Here is a 17,393-nt window from a genome sequence, read left to right as displayed (position 1 = left end):
TGATGTCTTCACTATTATTATACAATGTAGAAAATAGTTTTTTAAAAAATAAAGAAAAACCCTTGACTGAGTAGGTGTGTCCAAACTTTTGACTGGTTGTGTGTGTTTGAATGAATTATGAATGAATTCTTCAAAATCCAACTTATTTCCAATGAATAGATAGACACACACGGGTCATCCAAATTTGACTGATTTACTTTTATGTTTTAGGTCTTTTATATTCAGGCCTTAAAATGGACAGCTTGAGGTGTCGGGGTCCTGCGAGTTTATTCCGCGCATGTCACACAACACGTGCATCAGCCACGAATTTTTTCGTGGTGGTTGTGTTTACAGGATTGTCTAGAGAAGTAAAGCCATTAAAAAAAGTAATTTATTAGAATAACACGAAAATATCTATTGTAAATGGGGGGTCTACAGAAAAAGAAGGTAAGGTTGTCACTATCTGTCAAATTAAGTATCCAACGATTTTGCTAGCTACGTAAAGCTAAAGTTGGCTACAGTAGTTTATCAGAGCACAGCATTAAATAGCTATGGTTTTACTTTAGGCCGAACATGTTTAGGTAGCTGTTACTAGTTAGCTGTAAAACTATAATCCTGCTAATAATCACATTTTTGTAATAGATTGCTTGCATGAAACACGTCTTTGTACTCAACTATTGTAGTTCTACGTCGGTCTAGTCATATGCCGTTGATGCAGATTGTTTTCAACCCTTCTATGCTAGCTAGTTAACGTTAGCCTAGCTGCTACGGTAGTACGTTACATCTTCACCTGGTGAATAAAAAAGACAGAGTACTAAATAGTGATAAAAGATGCGCAGAACATTGTCAGCATCAAGGTTTTTGCGATTTAGTATGGTTACACGTGTTGTAGTAACAATCTAAGAATGACATCCTCGCTAAAAGCCAGGTTTCTCCAATACCCCACATCTTTTACTGTCTTCATTTCTTGTGAGTAACTGTAAACCCATTTGTATTCAGTATGAGAGGGGCTCTGCCACCAACTACATCACACGGAACAAAGCCCGCAAGAAGCTGCAGCTAAGCCTGGCAGATTTCAGGTACTGGGTAACGTTGCTACTGACCCACCACAACTTGGGTCGTATTCATTAGTACACACTGTAGCAAAAGTTTTACAATGGAAAATACGTGTTTTGTGAGTTGTAGGCCCTCCTTATTTCAGTCCGTTTTCTTCCCTGTGGTGTACTTTGGTTGTGAATGTAATCACATGGTTGCCTCTGGTATTAGTTATAGCTATGCCAAATTGAGTCTGCATCTTCGTCCTGTTTTCCATAGACGCCTGTGTATTCTGAAAGGCATCTACCCTCATGAGCCTAAGCACAAGAAGAAGGTGAACAAGGGTTCCACGGCCCCCCGCACATTCTACCTGCTCAAAGACATCCGGTTCCTCCTGCACGAGCCCATCGTTCGAAAGTTTAGAGAGTACAAGGTAATGTTTTATTCTAGTGTTTTGACTACTATATAGACATGTTTGTTTATTGACATTTTCGTACCATACAGTGAATTTTCTGTCCACTATTTTCAAATCAAGGGGCAGATCTAGTAAGGCTGCCTTGTCCTGTTCTGTCTCTGGTAGGTGTTTGTTCGTAAACTGAGGAAGGCATATGGAAAGGCAGAATGGACAGGGGTGGAGAGACTGAGAGATAACAAGCCTGGCTACAAACTGGACCACATCATCAAGGAGAGGTGAGGTCTCAATCCACTGCAGTGCCAACTGCAAACAGGAGATGGCAATGTTGAGCATATAATTACATACACTGAATGTTCAAAATATTAGGAACATTTGGCTCTTTCCATGACAGTGAATCCAGGTGTAAGCTCTGATCCCGTATTGATGTCACCTGTAAAATACACTTCAATCAATGTAGATGAAGGGGAAGAGACAGGTTAAAACTTGAGACATGGATTATGTATGTGTGCCATTCAGAGGGTGAATGGGCAATACAAAATATTTAAGTGCCTTTTGAACGGGGTGTGGTAAAAGGTGCCAGGTGCACCAGTTTGTGTCAAGAACTGCAACGCTTCTGGATTTTTCATGCTCAACAGTTTCCCGTGTATATCAAGAATGGTCCACCACCCAAAGGACATCCGGCCAACTTGACACAACTGTTGGAAGCATTTGAATCATTCTGGGCCATTATCCCAGTGGAATGCTTTCGACATCTTGTAGAGTCCGTGTCCCAGTGAATCGAGGCTGTTCTGAGGGAAAATGGGGGAGCAACTCAATATTGGGAATGTGTTCCTAATGTTTTCTACACTCGGGGAATAGAAAATAGGCAGTGACTGCCAATACTGACTTTTTGCTCCTGCCTATCTGGAAGCCTTTTTCTCAAAGCTAAGGATCTGGATCATGTTCTGTGCATGTTATTTTACGCACACTATGTAGGGCTGGGCGGTATACCGTATTTTACGATATACCGGTATTGATGCATGGACCGTTTGGGGTTTTTACTTTACCTTCTATATCTGTAGTTGAATGTTATTCTTTACTCCGCTACTTGAGTCCTCTCTCCGCTCTCTCTCTCTCCATGCTACTTACCACACAGAACTTGCCTCGCCCACTGGCACTCAAGGAGTGCCCTTTTTGTTGGTCAACTACGAGACACTTGCGTTCAGTCTGCCTGGCCAATGCAACACATGCAGCAATGTTGATGACTATGATGCTTTTTAATATAAATCCATAAGCATTCTATAGTTAAACGATTCAATTCTTTCTTATATCTGCAAAAAGCTAGTTTGTCTTTTCTTAGCACATTGTGGCTAAGTCGTGTTAGCTGCTAATCGCTAGTAAGCTGGCTAAATGTACTGAGTCAGACTAAACAGAGCTAGCTATAGAGCCAGATAATACCAGTGACGGTGTAGGCCTAAATCAGCATGTTGATTGTGCAACAGTATCTTCTAAATGAAAGGGGAATATGCACAGCATAAATGTTAGCTACATGAAGTAGCTAAGATAACGTTTTAATGTTGCCAAAGATTATAGGGTCCCCTAGGAAGCACTGACCAACACTTTGGTTCCTTACCCTGTCACAATAACTCCTCTGGCATTTTCATTTGTTGTCATGTCAATTAACACTGTATTTAAAGTGCCCACTATGATCTTCTAACTGTAGAATTAGAATAATCATAATTTTTTCCATGATTCCAACAGTTCACCCAAGTGTTTTGATCTAAATCGCAATTGAAACATTGGTTAAAAATATGGCCTAGATTTTTTTTTTTACCCATATCGTTGCAGTGTGGGAATGATCTCAAATGAGTGCAGGAAATGCAGATATGTATGAAAATGCAGGGAATTATTTTTGCTTGTAGTTTTAATTGAACACTATTTAACAATCAAATAGAGATCCATTGACATTCTATGTGATTTATGTGTTGCCACCCTAGGGTCACGCACTACTCATAGAAAATGTATGACTTTTATTATTCAAAAACATAAATACAGTCATTTCGTCAATTTCTTTTTAAATACCGTGATAGGATATTTTGGCCATGTCGCCCAGCCCTTACCCTATGTAGCTGCTGCTCATGATGAACTGTAGTTTCTCTTTGCTTATTTGAGCTGTTCTTGCCATAATATGGACTTGGTCTTTTACCAACAACAAGACGTTACCCCCTTCATGTCAACGAGAGGGTGTACAACATGACGTTACCCCCTCCATGTCAATGGGAGGGAAGCAGCAGTGGGAGCACTGAGCAGAAGCTATGAATGCAGCAGAGTGGGCAGCAGCTACGTAAAAAATAAAAATCCTGCACATGCACAGAAATCTCTATCAGTAGCCATGGCAAGTCATAAGATCTCTATGGTGTTGAGCCCTGTTTACGGCTCATGTCAACATAACATTTGTAAAGGATGTCCTACATTTCTGATGAGGGTTATGTTCGGGTCTATTTGTGTGCCAGGTACCCCACTTTCATCGATGCCCTCCGTGACATTGACGACGCCCTCTCCATGTGCTTCCTGTTCTCCACCTTTGCCCGCACGGGGAAGTGCCACGTCCAGACCATCACGCTATGCCGACGCCTCACTGTGGAGTGGATGAACTACGTGGTCACATCTCGCTCTCTCAGGAAGGTAGGAAGGACGAGACTGCAGATGTGTCCTCGCTAACATAAATAGTTGGTCCTCATGAATGTAGGCATGATTGATTGATTAAGTAATGATGCTGACTGTTACAGGTACAATAACCACTGAAATGGATTTAAGTCATGACAATTGTATATTCAGTGCATTTGAAGTATTCAGACCCCTTGACTTTGGCAAAAGAAATACTTTACAGCCTTATTCTAAAATTGATTAAATACTTTGTTCCCACTCATCAATCTACACACAGTACCCCATAATGACACAGCAAAAAATATTTTTTTCAAAAAATATATAGCCGGAAATATCACATTCAGACCCTTTACTCATTACTTTGTTGAAACACCTTTGGCAGCGATTACAGCCTCGAGTGTTCTTGGTTATGAAGCTACAAGCTTGGCACACCAGTATTTGGGGAGTTTCTCCCATTCTTCTCTGCAGATCCTCTCAAGCTCTGTCAGGTTGGATAGGACAGCTATTTTCAGGTGTCTCCAGAGATATTTGATTTGGTTCGAGTCCAGGCTTTGGCTAGGCCACTCAAGGACATTCAGAGACTTGTCCCGAAGCCACTCCTGCATTGTTTTGGCTGTGTGCTTAGGGTCGTTGTCCTGTTGGAAGGTGAACCTTCGCCCCAGTCTGAGGTTCTGTGTGCTCTGGAGCAGGTTTTCATCAAGGATCTCGCTGGACTTTGCTCCGTTAATCATTCCTTCGATCCTGACTAGTCTCCCAGTCCCTGCCGCTGAAAAACATCCCCATAGTATGATGCTGCCACCACCATGCTTCCCCGTAGGGATGGTGCCCGGTTCCCTCCAGACGTGACGCTTGGCATTCAGACCAGAGTTCAATCTTGGTTTCATCAGACCATATAATCTTGTTTCTCATGGTCTTAGAGTCTTTAGGTGCCTTTTGGCAAACTCCAAGCAGGCTGTCATGTGCCTTTTACTGAGGTGTGGCTTCCGTCTGGCAACTCTACCATAAAGGCGTGATTTGGTGGAGTGCTGCAGAGATGGTCGTCCTTCTGAAAGGTTTTCCCATCTCCACAGAGGAACTCTGGAGCTCTGTCAGTGACCATTGAGTTCTTGCTCACCTCCCTGACCAAGGCCCTTCTCCCCCGATTGCTCAGGTTTGCCGGGCAGCCAGCTCTAGGGAGAGTCTTGGTGGTTCCAAACTTATTCTGTTTAAGAATGATGGAGGCCACTGTGTTCTTGGACTTTCAATGCTGTAGAATTCTTTTGGGTGTCTTTCCCCAGATTGGTGCCTTGACACAATCCCGTCTCAGAGCTCTACGGGCAATTCCTTCAACCTCATGGCTTGTTTTTTTCTCTGACATGCACTGTCAACTGTGGGACCTTATATAGACAGACAGGTGTGTGCCTTTCCAAATCATGTCCAATCAATTGAATTTACCACAAGTGGAGTCCAATCAAGTTGTAGAAACATCTCAAGGATGATCAGTGGAAAAAGGATGCACCGGAGCTCAATTTCGAGTCTCATAGCAAAGGGTCTGAATACTTATGTAAAGGTATTTCTGTTTTTTATTTTTAATACATTTGCAAAAACCTGCTTATGCTTTGTCATTATGGGGTATTGTGTGTAGATTGAGGAAAAACATTTATTGAATATGTTTTTGAATAGGGCTGTAATGTAACAAAATGTTGAAAAACTCAAGGGGTCTGACCTTTCCGTATGTACTGAACAAAAATATAAAAGCAACATGCAACAATTTCAAAGATGTTACTGAGTTACAGTTCATATAAGGAAATCAGTCAATTTAAAGAAATTCATTAGGCCTAATCTGTGGATTTAACATGACTGGGCAGGGGTACAGCCACTGGCTGGGCCTGACTCCCCAATCAGAATTTATTTTTACACACAAGGGCTTCATTACATACACACTCCTCATGACCTCTCCAACGCCTCCTCAAATGATCCTGCAGGTGAAGAAGCCGGATGTGGAGGTCCTGGGCTCGCGTGGTTACACATGGTCTGCGGTTGTGAGGCTAGTTGCCAAATTCTCTAAAACGGCAGTTTACGGTAGAGAAATGAACATTAGATGATCTGGCAGCGGCGCTGGTGGACATTCCTGCAGTCAGCATGCCAATTGCACGCTCCCTCAACTTGAGACATCTGTGCTATTGTGTTGGTTGACACAACTGCACATTTTAAAGTGGCCTTTTATTGTCCACAGCACAAGGTGCACCTGTGTAACGATCATGTTTAATCAGCTTCTTGATATGCCACACCTGTCAGGTCGATGGATTATCTTGGCAAAGGAGAAATGCCCACTAATGGCAACGTAAACAAATTTGTGCCCCCCAAAAAACATTTTTTTAGCTCATGACACATGGGACCAACACCTGCCGTTTTATATTTTTGTTCAGTGTACTTAGCGGTGTTAGAAGCCTATTACGTGTTGTGAAAGCAATTTGAGTGGTTAGTTCACATTGAATTTGTCTGAATGAGATACATGCTCTTTAGCAAAGAGAATAACTGATATTCCGCAGTACACTTGACATGGTTTTGCTTTCCCTGGCAGGTTTTCCTCTCCATCAAGGGGATTTACTATCAGGCAGAGGTCCTTGGACAGCTCATCACCTGGCTCGTGCCCTACCAGTTTGCCCATGATGTAAGTGCTGAGTCACATCACAGCAGCTCAAAGAGACTTTTTTTTTATATACTTTGGATTTTCCCACTAATGTACAGAAATTCACCATAGTAAAATGTATACATAAAATACATGCAAAAGACCGGTGTTCAGGGATACATTGTGTACAATATTAACATCACAACGTTCATACAGTTATGTCATAACCACATTAAGTAGTTAATATCCCATTACTGAGCCTCAAACCATATCAATTTCTCCCATCTGGCCTCAAACTTGTTTTCCCTTATTTCTTAACAAATAAGATATATTTTCCATATAGATTTATTGTATAATGGCTAACCAATCATCTAGTTTGGGAGGATCTAATTAATAAAAAATGTTTGTTATAGCTTTCTTACTAGCTGCAAGAAGGTTCCTAATCATATACTATTCACATGCCCTTATTTCATCCTGTACATTTCCTGGGTAGACAACAGAGCAAGTCCTAGGCACACCATCCTAGCACAGGATGTCTTTAATAGTAGAACACACCTTATCCCAAAACACACATTTTTTGCATTTCCACAACATATGATAGTGGTTAGCTTCCATGTGTCCACACATTCTCCAACACATTTGTTGCGTACAAAGTTTACTCTTAATTTTAGCTGTAATAAAGAATCAAGTCAGGTTCTTCCAACGTAACTCTGTCCATATTCTTGAATTAGTGGTTGCCAGTTGTGTTGTACACGTTCTTCCACTCTTCATCTTCTGAGATTAAAGTGGATTCATTTTACAAAAATGTCCTTGATCTACAACATTGACTTTCCTTTACTTTCTATCAAGCCTTGGTACAATACTGAGATTACCTTAAATTTACTTGCCTTATATGCTTTACTAATTGCTCTCAAAACTCCTTTAGTCCATGGGTGAGTTTATATGCTTTAGCTCCGTTGATATAGTAATCCATTTTACTGTAAGTATCTAAAAAATCCTGGTTTTGTATGTTGCCTTGAGTTTTCAGGATCTAACTCTTCCCATTCTCAACAATGGTACACAATGCTGTTATACCCTGATTAACCCATTGTTTAAAACTCATCATATGTGCCAGATTTAAATTTGACATCATATGAACTCTCATGATCCTAATTCTTCTCTCCAATATCTGTTTCCAGACCATATCAAACCAAATATCTAACGTGAATGTTGTTATTGGGTCCAATATGTCCTCCATGGTCTTAAATAGTTCTGTCGTGTTTTTGGCTATGCCGGATTAAGTGATATGACATGCTATTCTATAAAATCATTTCTCTGTAATATTACCTGATTAAGCTAATCAGGTAGATAATTAACTAGAAAGTTGGGGCGCCACAAAATAATGTTTATAGAGCTGTTATCTTCTGAATAAACTCTAAAAGACCTAGTAATCTTTTACATCAATAGCAGTCAATATTAATCGTCACCTTATTTCAGTCTCATCTGAACATTGTAGAATTATTGGTTATCTTCACGAACCCTGGCTAACAAGTTGAATCAGCAATCCTGAGGAGAATAGATGTTATCGTTCCCTCTTCACAACGGTCTTGGTGTGTTTGGACCATGATAGTTTGTTGGTGATGTGGGGGGGGGGTTAATGTAAATAGTCCAGGTGGCCATTTGATTAATTGTTCAGCAGTCTTATGGCTTGGGGGTAGAAGCTGTTAAGAAGCCTTTTGGACCTAGACTTGCTGCTCTGGTACTGCTTGCTGTGCGGTAGCAGAGAGAACAGTGTATGATTTGGGTGACTGGAGTCTAAAAATAATAATAGTGGCCTTCCTCTGACACTGCCTGGTCTTGACAAAGCAGTATATCCTTTGCGTCGGACTCGTGGTTATGGCTATGGTCATGGGTCAGTGTTTAATTTGTCTACTTTGTGGATCTCTTATCTTAGCAAATACAAAATATATCTGTGTATTCGTCTAGATAGCAGTCTTGTAGCTTTACGGCCCCCCTCATGAAATCTGTTTAGAATAAATTACTGTTACTCAGAATATCATCTATTATCCTTGTTTAATTTGTTGTGGATCAAGTGATCTTTTCTTTTTGTTCCATACCTTTCAACTTCTTAATCAAATTCTGATATATAGCCAAATTCTGATATATAGCCAATCTAGCTTTCTTCTGGAATGTTGTATGTGTGATTTAGTTTTGCACAAATGACAACCTTCACTGCATCCCATAGAATATTAGGATTCAACTTATCATTTTCCTCTACATCTCCTTCTTTCCATTTTTATATGATCTACCATTGAATGTGAGAATTTTGAAAAGGGCCATCTCCACACAGTCTTTATTTTCCTACAGTTTAGATGTATGGCCATAGAAATGATACTATGGTCTGATACATCAGATATCCCAAACACACATTCCTTCACACTATACCTATAGAAAATAATCTATCTGAGAATGGAGTGAGAGGCATTGCTTCAAGGCAAATTTAAGTTGATGCTGTTAATTGTGGGTAAATTAGAGGAATTTGATAAGCGATAAGCAATGGCTCTCCTCAACATTGACTCTACAATGCATTCTTTCAGGCTTAATTATCTATCCTTTCTCCCCCAGCACCCGACAGATGTGGACTACAGAGTAATGGCCACCTTCACAGAGATGTACACTACCCTCTTTGGCTTCATTAACTTCCGCCTCTACCAGACCCTCAACCTGGTCTACCCGCCCAAGGTAACCCAGTACCTGGCCTTAACTTGCATCGTGTTCATTACGCAACAAGCGGAAGAAAACGGACTGAAACATGGAGGGGCTACCGGAAGTTAAATAAGAAATGCTTGTTTTTGTTTTCCGTTGCAAAACATTTTGCTACAGTGTGCCCTAATGAATACGATCCCGGAGAACCATTTCAGCTATCACGCGTCACAAGCGGCGCCTTTTTTGTAACCATGTTCTTTTTGTCGATGAACATTATATTGTCTTGTAGTATACAGAGATCATTGGCCTGCTAGTTGTTGTCTGTCTGCGCTGTTGCTAACTCCACCCATCTCTCCAGCTGGACAGCAAAGCTGAGTCGGAGCTGAAGGCAGAGCACGAGGAGGACTACGCTATGGACTCAGAGAGCTACTTGGAGGTGGGCCTTTTCGTCACTGTTATGGATTGATACAAATCAATGAGTAAACTAAATATTAACTTGAGGATTCCTGTATATGTCGGACAGGGCGACATCCCTCTTTATTGATCTGGGCTACCAGCCCGTCCTTGATGGTACTCTTATCAGTAGAAATGTGTTTTTAAGCTGTGTGTAAACTGAACCTGTGAGTTTCATGCGCTCAACAGAAACTGTCAGCCCTGAGTGCCAGCCTGGCACGGGTGGTCGCCACCGCAGAGGAGGAGGAGAACCAGCTGGACCATTTCCCTACCGAGGGGGTAAGGAGACACTGAATAAAGTAGCTACCAGGTGGTCACGAGTGTGTTATGACCAATGCCTCCCACGTTCACCTTTCATTCCTTCCATTTAGAAAGCCCTTTCTTTCCCAGAACTTTGTGGGTGGAGGAACTATTTGTAGCGCACCCTCGTCGTAAATTGATAGTTCTCATACAAAAGTCGTCCTCTGTATTTGACGTTGATGTTCTTTCTAAATCGTTGTTAGGCAATTTGATGATGGGATAAAAGTAGCTGATTGAACTAATTGCTCACAGGAAGGCCACACTCTGAAAATCAGTGGGTCTACAGGGAGAGGCTCACGTTTTTCCCCGATGGATTCACCTCATTAGCAGTGTTAGACTGGGCAGCACTCCTCTATGGCTACAAGCTGTTTTATAAACAACATGATGCAACCAAACCACCCCACTAACTGCCTGTCTACACTTCTAAAAGCTTTTCCTGTCTCCTTTCACCCACACCTTCTGTCTTTCTTCAGGAGGACCAGGAGAATATGCAGGCCAGAGAGAAGGAGCAGAAAGAGCAGGAGGCCCAGAATAGGCTTTTTGAGGGGCTCAAGTTCTTCTTGAACAGGGAAGTTCCCAGAGAGTCACTGGCTTTTATCCTGAGGTGAGAACCAGCCCACCGCCACAGACATTACGGCTCCCTGGGAAGTAAAAGCAAGCCAAAGCTTTTGGGGATGGTTTCCATGCCACACCGCACCTCAAAGGGGAGCTTTGATGCACCATGAAGTGAACCATTGTTTTGTTTTCTTGATCTCCATCCCTCTCTGTCTGCCAGGTGTTTTGGTGCCGAGGTGTCCTGGGACAAGTCCCTCTGCATCGGTGGCACCTATGAAGTGACCGACGAGACAATCACTCATCAGATTGTAGACAGGCCTGACATGGACAAGCAGTACATCAACAGGTGAAGGGAACCCGACGGTTCATATACCTTTATCCGCAGTTATTACAGTGGTTGCCAATGTCTTGCCGTTCATTCAAAATCTTTGCCTGAATGATCTTTGGAAGAAAAGAAAATACAACCCCCGCCCCTCGTTCAAATCACAATTTTATTTCAGCCAGGGCTATTTACAGACCCAAGTGTTTTGTTGCCCGGCTGCTAACTGTTGCTCTGGTTAGGGGGTTTCCTTCTCCTTCCTTCAGTCCCCCCTCAGAGATGGGCTCAGCTCATCCCCACAATGCCCCCTTTCAAAGGGGCTCTTCCTGCTCTGGCCGCTCAAAGGCCCCTGTTATCCAGGGCTTCCAGGGGGTGGAGTCTGTGGGCAGAGCCACGTGTGACAGTTCTTGTCCCCTTTATCGCTCTTCATAGAGCTTAGCTTTAAACAGGGTACATAATGCCGACACTATGGGCCTCCTAACCCTGTCCAGACCTTTGTCTTCAGCTGTTGTGATTACAACCTCAACTTGCCAATGTGTGAATGGTCTCACATCTTTTTGGAATGTTTAAATGTTACATTCAAATATGGGTTGGGTTGACTGACTGTATACATTTCCCAATGGAGCCCATCTGGCACAATGGATTAGTCCCAAAGGTGCAAACTCCGCCCATCTGGCACTCCAGACTTTCTGGATCAAACGCTTAAAGTATTTGAAAGAAGACGGCTATTATTTGAACCCAATTTGATCCATATCTGTGTAGAAACCTTGGTCGTAAAGGAGGCAGGCAGGTGTGTAACTGTAACCGTGTGTGGTGGTTGTGTCCTGCTCCAGGTACTACATCCAGCCCCAGTGGGTGTTTGACTCTGTCAACGCCAAGATGCGCCTGCCCGTTGAGGACTACTTCCTGGGGACGACGCTGCCGCCCCACCTCTCGCCCTTCGTGGAGGAGAAGGACGGCGACTACGTGCCCCCGGAGAAGTTAAAGCTCATGGCCCTGCAGCGCGGGGAGAAGCCTGGTAAGAGCTGAGCAGAGCTGGACTCTGGTCAAAAGTAGTACACTGTAGAGGGAATAGGGTGCCATTTCCTATGCAACCTACAGTTAACCGCTAAAATAAAAAACATTTCAACATAGTGTCTTAATAGGGCGTTGGGCTCATTGCTTCAATGGACCTTGACATCGATTCTACAAGTATCTGGAACTCTATGGGAGGGATGCGACACCGTTCTTCCACAAGAGATTACATCATTTGGTGTTTTGAAGTGGAAAACTGTCTCAGGTGCCGCTCTAGAATCTCCCATAAGTGTTCAATTGGGTTGAGATCTGATGGCATATGGTTTACATCATTTTCATGCTCCTCAAACAATTCAGTGACTACTCGTAGTGCCCTATAAAATCTGCGTTGCAGATCGAACCCAGATTTTAAAACGGAATAAATTGTTGAACCAAAAAAAATCATCTAAATGTATTGAACTTATTAGAAAATGCATTAATTTGCCCAATATTATTATCATAAGACATGAACAAAATGCATCCGTGATTTGTATTTTCCTTTCTGAACATTCTGCCCGTCTGTGCGCGTTTGTCTGCCACTTTTTGTAGCCGTTAGTGATGAGTCTAATGTAATGACAACCGTCTTCTGGTAGATGGAAAGACTTTCCTAAAAACCTTCTCAATTAAATGTTTATTACAAAGTAGCCTGTGCCTACCTGGCAGAATATGATTATTTGCATCAATCCAGTGGCCATTTGTTTAGCAAACTTTGTAATCACATGAGCGCTACAGAAACATCACTAACCAAACAACGGTCTCTGGCTGGTGTGCATTTTAATCCACATTTCTTCCATTTTTACCCTCGAGGTCTCCTGGTGTGGTTTAAGCATTGTTGTGGACTTGGAACATCCAATTTTGTGGATGGGGGCATTGTCATCCTATTGGGGCATAGCCATGGTGGCCAAAATAATGGCCTGCTGAGCATTTCTATACATGACCCTAAGCATGATGGGATTGTAATTCCTTAATTAACTCAGGAACCACACCGGTGTGGAAGCGCCTGCTTTCAATATACTTTGTATCCCTCTCTGCTCTCTGCTTCACATGTTTCTGCACCTGCATGATGTATGTTGCGTTGAACTAAAATGTTCAACCATTTTTCTTTTATATCAGTACAAGAGGATGAAGAGGAGGAGGATGAAGAGGAGGAAGAAGAGGATGATGATGTGGACGATGAAGAGTTGACCGAGGAGAAGAATCTGAAGAAGATGGAGGATACGCGAGCCCATGGCAAGGTGAGAGAATCCTAGCAGTCTCTACACCAGGGTTCCCCAACTGGTGGCCCACGGGCCGAATTTGGCCTCGGGTGATTTGATCTGCCCCCTCCCAACTTTTCAACAAAATATATAAATTTAAAGTCCGCTACAAGTGGTTTTTAATTTTGAGGGGGGAAAAGTATAATAAATAATATTCTCTCGCATTATAGAGGGAGATATTTGATCGTATAGAAATTTTAAGCAAGGTTTTGAAATTGTTTTAGTCAAATATTATATCAGTTTGGGTTTCTTCCGGTCAATTTCCAGTCTACAAGTTATTTAGAATTATGTTCCTGACCTTCCGCTCAAGAATCATCCCGTGGCTGAATCTAGTTGATCCCTGCTCTACAGTTTTACCATCTGAATGGCCTGTTTCATCTAACATAAAACATTATCGTAAGGCGTAGTGCACTATAGAGTGCCATTTTGGACACACCTTTAGATGTATCTTTTCTCTCCTGTCCCTGCAGACTTTGGCGGTGAAGGTGACCCCCGGCAAAGTGAAACCCTGGGAAACTGGTTCCGTGGGGAACAAGGTTCGACTGGAGCAGGAGGAGAAGGCAGAGGAGAAGCGTCTGGCCATCATGATGATGAAGAAGAAGGAGAAGTACCTGTACGACAAGATCATGTTCGGCAAGAAGAGGACGACCCGAGAGGTGAGTCCCCTCCGCTGCGCACCGGCCAAACCGACATGGCACTTCACATGCCATCACTGTGTCCCGTTGCCTGTCGATGGAGATAGATATTTACATAGATACAGTGCTGTGAAAAAAAGTATTTTCCCCTTTCCGATTTTCTCTATTTTAGCATATTTTTTACGTTGAGTTATCAGATTTTCAACCAAAACCTAATATTAGATAAACCTGAGGGAATAACACAAACAATTGAGTTTTAAAGTGATGTAATACCCAATGCCCCTGTGTGATAAAGTAATTGCCCCCTTACACTATAACTTGTTGTGCCACCTTTAGCTGCAATGACTCCAACCAAACGCTTCCTGTAGTTGTTGATTATTCTCTCACGTCGCTGGGGAGGAATTTTGTCCCACTCTTCCATGCAGAGCTTCTTTAACTCAGCGACATTTGGGGGTTTTCGAGCATAAACTGCACGTTTCATGTCCGGCCACGTCTCAATCAAGACAATGATCCAAAACACACACGCAAGTCTACATCAGAATGGCTGTGAAGCTACACATTTCAAGTTTGAATGGCCAAGTCAAAGTCCAGACCTAAACCTGATTTTGAGATGTCGTGGCAGGACCTGAAACGAGTAGTTTATACAACAACAAAAAACTGATTAACTCCGGAACCACACGAGTGTAAGGGGGCAATTACCTGTTCACAAGGGCATTGGTTTCTTCTTAAATTTGTTTATTAAATAAATCAAATAAGTATCACATTTTGTTATTTGTTCACTCATGTTTCCTTTGTCTAATATTAGGTTTTAGTTGAAGGTCTAACAATCAGTGTCAAAAATGGAGAAAGTCGGTAAGGGGGTAAATACTTTAACGGCACGATAGATAAATAGATAGACGCAGCACATTACCGTGTCAGACCCATTAGTACATTTGCCTCGGGAACAGCCGTATTAATATACATGGAGGTAGAGGATCAGGCCTGGCATTTTGGGATAACTGGCTGTGTACTTTCCACTAGGCTGCTATCTTTGTGCCTAGTATCTACCTATTGAGCTGTCGTGATAATGATTAACAGGGTTTGAATAGCCAGGAAACCTTGCACGCTAAAACAATAGCTCTTTTAGAGAGCATGTGACCTTGGTTGCACACCCATGAATTCTCGATTTTACTCCACTGTTCATTAACTCAATCTACTTTCCCCTCGCAGGTTAACAAACTGACGGCCAAGAGAAAGGCCCACGAGGACGCAGGCAAGGCTCAGAAGAAGCAGAAAAAAGCCAAGAAACAGTAGCCGCTTAACTGTGGATATTCATCAAGGACTCGTTCTTTTTTATTTGTATGGTCGTCAATCATACAAGGTTGAAGTCTCATGAAACTAATAGGTTTATTCAGGAAAAAGTTGGTCCCATTGAATATGATGAGTGTTAAAACCATGTGGTCACGCATATTGGCAGTTGGAAAAGCTGGAGGAGTCACATTGTTGTGAAATATTATCCACCCTGCCACAACCATCGTGAGGTGACTTTGCTTTGTTCTTGTGTGAACTGGTCAGTACTCTGTACCTGAATTCCCCCCCCCCCCCCCCCCCATGATTCACCCTATTTTAATCTATGGCATGTGTAATTAAATGTGGTTCTGAATACTTCAGTAGAATAACTTGTTGGTGTCATCAGACAAATTCAAATGTGTATGAAGCTTACCCCATGAAAACATTTTGTATGCTTAAAAAAGGTGACTCTTTGCTTGATATGTAATTCAAATAAATTGTTTATGGACTTCTTTTTTTTGTTAATTGTCCCACTTCTTTTAACTTGAGGGAGGGCAGGGAGGTGGGTAAGGTGTGGCAGCAATGCACACGGTAGTGCTTAGTTACCCCTGTCAACCTAGCACTACCTGTCACTTATGTCCAATCTTTCTTTGTTTTATGCGTTAGGGCTTCAAGACTTTCCTTCATCAACGTTTAAATGGTGCGGATCCTTTGGATTAAGATTCTTGCATCGCTGTCCAGTGTAATGAATTACTTACTGTTACTTCTAGTCACTGCCACTGACTGGGAGTCCAATTCTCCTAGGTTTGGCGGGGCTTGAGTAATTTCATGGTGCCGTTGTGATACTGATGGTTTGTCTAGAATAATGGTTTGTTGACAACCGTAGCATGTTAGCTAAGCCTCACCCAGCTATGGACAGAAGTGACTACATAGCGGGTTAGGAGCCCTAACGCAGCAGCTTAGGAGAATGGAAAAGGGTTAGGCTCGATCTAAAGTTGTCAGCTTTATTTCCGACGTGACAACTAGATGGCGCTGTACTGGTAGCCACAACCATACAAAGCATCAGTCTTGACCAATGACTGTATATGAATGGACAAACCCATCGATCACGTGGCCCCATTCATTGCTATGTGAAGATAGTGCCTTTGAAGGCAAGGAAGTCAGTTTTGGCAGCTAAGATGGTGTTTCATGGGGTAGATTTTCAAGACAACATGCACAGTTTGAGTTAGTCCAGGAAGTGACGTTGCAGGCTAGTTTGGTGCTGCCCTCTCCTTGAGTATCTCCAGTTGAAGGCTGACCGTGGTGCTGCCAGTAGCAACTGAATAATCCTTAACTTCTGTGTGCTATTTTGAAGGAACTGGTTCAAGGACATACATCTGGTGTAATAGAAGCAATTATTGGTAACCTGATTTTTCTTTTTACACGAAGATTGAACCCAAAGATTTTTCTCCATTCACTAGAATGGGGATACTGTTTTTTTTTTAAAACAATGCCAGCTGTACCGCAGTCCGCCTTGACCTTCGTGGCTTCAATGAGAGCAGAGAGTCATTCTCCCCTGATCTCGACAAGTCATCAGTATGATAACACTGGCTCTGTAAATAGCAGATGGTAGCCTTCTTGGTTTCATATGTGCAGTTGGGCCAACTCTGATACCAGAGATGTGGAATCTGATGCCGCCACATGAGGATCGTGGCGTGGACGGAGGTGGAGGTTGCCATGGTTTCACTGTTAGCTTTTTCACACGGGTGAACCGAGCTACCCATCCACCTTTGCTGCTGGAACTGTGATGTGAAAGCACAGAACGGTTTGGGTTGGCTGCCCCCCCCCTACTTACCAGCATGCCATATCTGCATTCCACACATGCCCGCCTAGTCCGAGTCTCAGCCTGGCACTCAGGACGCACCCCGTTCAACAAAAGACTGAGTGTTGAGGGGGGAAGGGTTAGAGGCAGGGTGGGATGATCAGCGTGATCCCTATGCTTTCTCCTTCTGGATTGAAAGGCTTTAGTGTGTGGAAAGAGAGGGACAGTGCCCACCTCCCTTTACTGTAACAGTCAGTGCTGTATGACAACATATTGTCACATCCCGCTTCCCAGAGTAAAATGGACTAATCAATCTTTGGCTCATATGTCTGGATCATTCTCTATTGACACCGTGATACTGCCGTTAAATGGACGGTAGTG

At 42.6% G+C, this 17,393-nt stretch overlaps 1 protein-coding gene across 1 annotated transcript; it reads left to right on the top strand.

The window, feature by feature from the left end:
- Positions 1 to 285: 285 nt before the first annotated feature.
- Positions 286 to 15,724, top strand: pes (pescadillo). Its single transcript, XM_039013202.1, has 15 exons — positions 286 to 426; positions 979 to 1,058; positions 1,294 to 1,447; positions 1,595 to 1,704; positions 3,922 to 4,093; positions 6,639 to 6,728; positions 9,291 to 9,407; positions 9,730 to 9,807; positions 10,014 to 10,103; positions 10,598 to 10,728; positions 10,900 to 11,025; positions 11,832 to 12,016; positions 13,165 to 13,286; positions 13,778 to 13,963; positions 15,152 to 15,724. The coding sequence occupies exons 1-15, from the start codon at positions 403 to 405 to the stop codon at positions 15,233 to 15,235; spliced, it is 1,749 nt and encodes a 582-aa protein (XP_038869130.1). The 5' UTR covers positions 286 to 402; the 3' UTR covers positions 15,236 to 15,724.
- The last annotated feature ends 1,669 nt before the right edge of the window (positions 15,725 to 17,393 follow it).

This window comes from Salvelinus namaycush, chromosome 18 (assembly GCF_016432855.1).
Source record: "Salvelinus namaycush isolate Seneca chromosome 18, SaNama_1.0, whole genome shotgun sequence".
Classification (NCBI taxonomy): Eukaryota; Metazoa; Chordata; class Actinopteri; order Salmoniformes; family Salmonidae; genus Salvelinus; species Salvelinus namaycush.
Note: the sequence above shows the minus strand (reverse complement) of the source record. Positions and strands in the feature narration are given on the sequence as shown.